The following is a 6,070-nucleotide window of genomic DNA, read 5'->3' as shown; positions in this document are numbered from 1 at the left end:
TAGCACTATCACTATGGGTCCCAGTGTTGTTATGCTAGTTAGTGAGCAATGTTGTTGGAAACTGTAGGTTGATTTAGTTGAACAATCCTCTGATTTGTGTCATTGGAGAGCTGCTTTGATGGAAAGATACAACTAAAGGAAATCTGACTTTTTGTTAAAACAGCTTTTAGTATTTGCCTTAAAGTGCATCTGATGTCTGAGTCCTCTACAGTGGACAGTTGCAGCACATCCCTTCAAAAATCCAGTCGAACATGTTTTCTGTCTTGTTGGGAAATATGACACAACCTAGAACAAAAAATCTCCCTAATTTTTGAAATTATTATTGCATGAAAGAGTTTATTTCAGCTACCTTCCCAGGTGTCAGGAATTAACGGGAAACGTAAGCAACAAGGTGTGTCACATTACCTGTTCTCACCTTTCCTGCTGATGTCCCATCATCTCTCTCTCTTCAGTGTGTCTGTCTGTGGGTGTCGACATGGGCAGCGGAGCGTCCGTCAGTGAAGAGCCGCGGCCGGAGAGGCCAGATGACGGCGAAACGAAGCCTGAGGACGCCCGACTCTCCACACCGGCAGGACGGAGCGACGACACGCTGCAGGTGGAAGAAGTGCTCCGCTCAGGCAGCGTGAAGGAGCGGACATCATTTAGTTTATGTCTAGGGGTGACATACCGTGAATAAAAGGGATAGAATGTCGAGGCTGAAGTTTCAACCCAGACTTATTTATTTATTGTTCGAGGACCTTTCTGGTGAAGTTCTAGTAATGTTTTAGCAGAACAGAGTAGTTGGCAGGATGTTAAAAGTAGAGTAAGGTTCTCAGAGGTGTCCTCCCTTTATGAAGGTAAGACTGTTCCAGTTTATGTCTAAGGTAACTTTTTACTTCGGAATATTCCTAAGCAAGCATTTAAATAATGTTTTCAAGATGGGTGCCACAGGGGACTTTATTTATTCTGATTCTTATTGTTTTAATGTAAAGTCCCTGTAATGTGGCATGTTAACAGAGGAGGACGTGTTGGGAGGTTTTGGGGAGTTAACACATTATTACATTCTTACATTAACCATTTTATTATTTATTATGTTACATAATAACCCAGGGCAAACTTTCTCACTGCAACATGAAGAAAATGTTTTAAGAGGAACATTCATAGAATGTCTTTAGAGAACTTTATCTGGCCTTGAAGAAGAACATTCTGGCAACTACAAAACAAAACAAAAGACTTTCTACTGAAGACATTACTAAATCTTTCTCAGAACAATTTTAGAATATTGACATGGGTCATTGCAAATGATAAATATCATGAAAACATTCTTTGAACATAAGATTCAAACTTTAATACCTTGTTAGAACTTGTAGGTAATGTTGGATCATGATGTGGGAACATGCCCTGCTAGCTGGGAGAGAACTTCAAACAGAGTTCCTGTGTGTTCCAGGCAGATGTGAAGACAACCAAACCTGACGGTTGCACTGTGGACATTCAGTCTGTACAGAGTGAGGAGGAGAACAACGCGTACAGCAGCGGAAATCAAGAACACACTCTGCAACCAGTCCTGAACCCAGCCGTGACTGTGAGCAGTTCTTTTCATATCAGTAACCTTTGTGTCCTGGTATCCGTTACATGACTGATGGCTGTTATATCACCATCTACAACTTTCATTTGGGTAACCTGATTCATCCCACCTGTTACGTCTGTTAACAGGAGACGAGAATTTCTGCTGACAGACGTTTTACATTGTTTGAAGTGTCAATTTAAATGATGTTTTGAAGAGATTTTTGTTTTTGCAATCCACTCTTACTAAATACATGATGAAATATAAGACTTTACAAAAGGTTGAGCCACTGGAATCAATATGTAGGAAGACATCCTCTACCTTTAAAACAGACCCAGAGTTGTCCTGGATACACTTGAACACAGTCAAGCTGCTTTGCAGAGTTGTTCAGTGTCTTGGACAATGTGTCTCTGTTCCTCTCTGGATTTAGTCCGTCTCACTGTTCTCTGCCTCCTCAGAGAGCAGTGATGTTGAGGGCAGGGCTCTGTGGATAACTACTGTCCAGCTGTTGCAGGACTATTGGTTCTTCTTGTGATTCATCAAATATCAAGTTGTTCCTCACTCATTTCTTGATCAAGTAATCATTATTTTTAGCTCTGTAAAATTTGATTCGGAGCCATTTATGAACTAATGGCTAACTAACAGTTTATGTTACTTAGTCCTCATTTGTTCCACAATATCAACTCAGCATGTGTGTTACCTGTATTTTAATAAAGATACATTTTCAGTTGATGGTTGCAGAAGTAAATGAGGCGCAGATGATATAAACAGTGCAGTAAATAGCCTTTAACATCTATCTTTTGTAGGTTGTTCACCTAAATAACATGCAAATATATCAGTTTATAACCCCATAATGGCTGAGGTATAACAGCTCTTTCTGCTATTTTGCACTTGTCCTCCAGAAGCTGGGATATTGCGCAATTATCATTGCATTTTATGTCCATGCACAAAATCTTTTTTAGTAACTTTTGATAGCACTGACAGTAACAGTGGTAAAATATGTTTGAGTCAGACATTGGTTGCATTTCTTCTCCAACCTGATTATGCTGTGAATGGTGTTGGCAGGAAACTGTGCCAGAGGGTGAGGAAGTGTCTCTGGATTTTGAGAGTTTCCTTCACAACAACGGTACACTCTACAGCTGCTTCAGCCACCACGGGAACAGAGTTTATGTTGACGAGTCACAGGTAGGAACTATTGACCAAAAAACAAAAAACAGGTGTTACAGAAATAACAAATGCATCATAGATTGCTGGATTACAAACTTGAAGGGCAAACCCAACTAAGTTCTGATTAACCATTTATTTTTACATTCCACATAGTTTGATCTGAAATGTCTGAAAATACGGATAACTGCTCAAATTGGTAACACTTCAGATTACAGCCTACACACACACACACACACACACACACACACACACACACACACACACATATATATATATGTAGGTACTGGGGAACACAATGTGAAGTTATGGAAGAAGGAGGTAAAAATTCAGGATATTACCAATAGTTTATACTACAGTTGTAATGTAACTCGTAGTTTTCTCTTCTCTTCTCATTTTTCACTGCAATATAAAGTCCTACACCTCTATGGAAACAGCATGGCCATGGCAAGAAGGAGAGAGAGAGATTAGAAATGTTTTCTGTGCAGTATGACATAATGCCATTTTCTTTCAAAACTGAAATCCACAAGGCCAACATTTTCCAAACACCCACAAGTGATACGAACACTGGACAAATGGGTGGCACAACATTTTATAGATATTTTATTATTTACATTTTTACTTTGTTTCTGTACTTGGCTCATGTCTGCTCCATGTACACAGCAGAGAGTAAAGCTGATGTGTCCCTGAATCTTTGTGACATGACTGTTGGTCATAGCTGAGTCGAATAAACAAAACTCATATTAGAGTTGTTAAGTGATGCAGAAGTCATAAGACCACCTTTCCTGAAATGTCTCGATTTTTGGTCAGTTTTATGTTTACACTGTGTGTACTATAATAGTAATAGACAAGGTTGAGCAATAACTACAGTATAAATCAAAATGTCTTCCAGGTCAGTAGGTCATACATACCTTGTAAGAATAAAATAAGTACCAAATTTTGTAAATAATACTTAAATTGTTATCTCCTTATTCCATCCATCCATCCATCCATCCATCCATTATCTATACACCGCCTAATCCTCACTAGCGGCGCAGGGTGGCTGGAGCCTATCCCAGCTGACTCAGGGTGGAGGTAGGGGACACCCTGGACAGGTCACCAGTCTATCACAAGGCTATACTTAGAGACAGACAACCAAGCACACTCACATTCACACCGACGGACAATTCAGAATCATTTAAAGTCACCAATTTTTGGACTGTGGGAGGACCCCAGAGAACCCGGAGAGAACCCACGCTGCACGAGGAGAACATGCAAACCCCTCCCCTTATTCCATATGTGCATATCCTCTTCCTCAGTACCTACATACAGTAATATGTACTGATACAACCTGTACTGGTACACCAAAGATTACACTGTAACTCTGGTGTAACTGCACTGCACGTTGTAGGCTGTCATCTAAAGTGTTACTGAATAACTTTAGCTGATTCAAGGTATTAACACAAGATAGATTTGGATAAACAGAAAGGTCTATAATTTTTGCTGCATAAAAGTTTGCCAATTAAAAGTCTCCAAATTCATGTTCTGTACAACATTTGAATAACACATGAAGCAACTTTAGGAGCAAGAAGAAAATTGGGAAATGTTTACAAAATGTAATTTTAGTCATTTATAGCTTAGATCAAAGCTCACCTCTATTTTTGTCTCAACGTTTTCTGTGTGTCATCTGGTTTATTTCACACTTGTGGCATCTCGCTGTTGCTCTGTCTTTTCAGAACCTACAGCTGTTTCCAAAAGAGTGGTACAATCAGGGATGCTTCATCACCACCAACAATGAGGTTTGTCTGTTGATAAATAGTTCCACTAGAAATAAAATAAAACTGATGAACCACAAAACCAGGGGCCACTCAGTTGCTGTCTTTCTTTCGCCACAAATCATATCAAGATTTAAAAAAAAAAAAAAAATTGGTTGATAATAATTCATCAGGAAGTCTTGTTTGAGAAGAAGGTCCAAATTAAGAGTCTGGTCAGGACAGAGCACACAACATGTATTAACTTATTTTTTTGAATTGAATTTATTTATTTTTCAGGGCTCTGGTCAGCTTCAAACTGTTGCCACCAGTCAGTCAACTGTCAGGGAGGATGACCGAACTGGCAGCATCTACATCCAAGGCAAAGGAACAGTCATGACCTACATGTTTCAGGTAAGACAAGAGTAAGGTTCGACAAAACAAAGACAAACTGAAATTTTGATGCAATCGTGGTTCTAGCTCCAAATAGTACCAAACTAAATGGCTGTCCACACAGCAGTTACTGTGATGCTTTACACTGAACCACAAATGTCTACCTGCTGATAGATCTCTGCAAACATTTAGCCATTCCAACTTGTAGATACAGAGATAAGTAAAAACTGACATGTTGAACCAAAGTCAGTAGGATTCATTTTGTGAGGACCAGACCATGTCAGGAATTTTACTGCAATCCATACAATAGATGTTTTTTTCTGGATTAAGGTGGTGGAGTGACGCACAGACATAGACCTGCTAGAGGGCTTAATTAAAGGTTATGCCAAAGTTATTGCTTAAAGCCACCATGTGTAGAATTTCACGACTGCAAACTCTGGCACTTCAGTAGCCCCAGAAGAGGCCAGAAGGTTTTAATTCCATAGTTTGCCTTCAGTGGTTTCCACAGGGCTGCATTTATTTTTAGTTCAATTTGTTTTATATAAAGATTTCAGTTCTTCCACTGCCCTGTTCCTCCATTATGTTCTGATGTTTCCCAGGAGAGGGTGAATATCTGCAGGTTCTGGGACCCTCAGTCAGGCGTCTGGCTGCTGCTGCCACTGCAGTGGGAGATGGATGGCGAGTTTGCCAAAGTTCGAGTCCAACGAGTCATGGTGAGGAAGACTATTTTCCTCCTTTAAGGCTCCTTTTGGTAACGCTTTATTGAAATTGTGAAAGGTAGCAACACTTTCCTTTATAAATAGGGGCAAACTGATTGTATGTCAGTATCCTACAAATAGACCACAGCCACTGATGACAGCATCATTTCATTCTGAAAAAAATCTCAACACACCTAAATAAATGACAGGTGCAACTTGAAAACAATGAAAGACCCCTAGCTTGTCTTCATCAGGAAGTGAAGGTCGGATTAACCTGGTAATCAAATAAATGTTTCAACAGTAAGCAGAACACAACCAGCAGGAAAAGAACACTTTGCCCAGTGTAGCAAAATTTCTTCAGAAACAACTAGAGAGCTTTTGGTTTTGTGTTCCAGTCTGCCCTGCCAGGCCTGGTGGACCAGAAGGAGATCACGGCAGCTCTCAGACAGTGTAACTACGACCCTGACGAGGTCATCTCTGTGTACCTCACCATGTTTGGAGAAATCCTCCTTCAGAGCTCTCCAAGTGGAGATCACAGCTAC

The 6,070-nt window shown here is 40.1% G+C and overlaps 1 protein-coding gene across 1 annotated transcript in view; it reads left to right on the top strand.

The window, feature by feature from the left end:
• Positions 1–475: 475 nt before the first annotated feature.
• LOC103361675 (kinesin-like protein KIFC3) overlaps positions 476–6,070 on the top strand; it is a 20,100-nt gene continuing 14,505 nt past the window's right edge. Inside the window, exons 1-7 of the mRNA XM_008287819.1 lie at positions 476–622; positions 1,427–1,561; positions 2,609–2,728; positions 4,423–4,485; positions 4,738–4,851; positions 5,430–5,543; positions 5,924–6,021. Of these exons, the coding sequence (XP_008286041.1) occupies positions 476–622; positions 1,427–1,561; positions 2,609–2,728; positions 4,423–4,485; positions 4,738–4,851; positions 5,430–5,543; positions 5,924–6,021 (791 nt within the window). The remainder of the gene's footprint in view (positions 623–1,426; positions 1,562–2,608; positions 2,729–4,422; positions 4,486–4,737; positions 4,852–5,429; positions 5,544–5,923; positions 6,022–6,070) is intronic.

This window comes from Stegastes partitus, unplaced genomic scaffold, assembly GCF_000690725.1.
Source record: "Stegastes partitus isolate 25-593 unplaced genomic scaffold, Stegastes_partitus-1.0.2 Scaffold522, whole genome shotgun sequence".
Lineage (NCBI taxonomy): Eukaryota > Metazoa > Chordata > Actinopteri > Pomacentridae > Stegastes > Stegastes partitus.
Note: the sequence above shows the minus strand (reverse complement) of the source record. Positions and strands in the feature narration are given on the sequence as shown.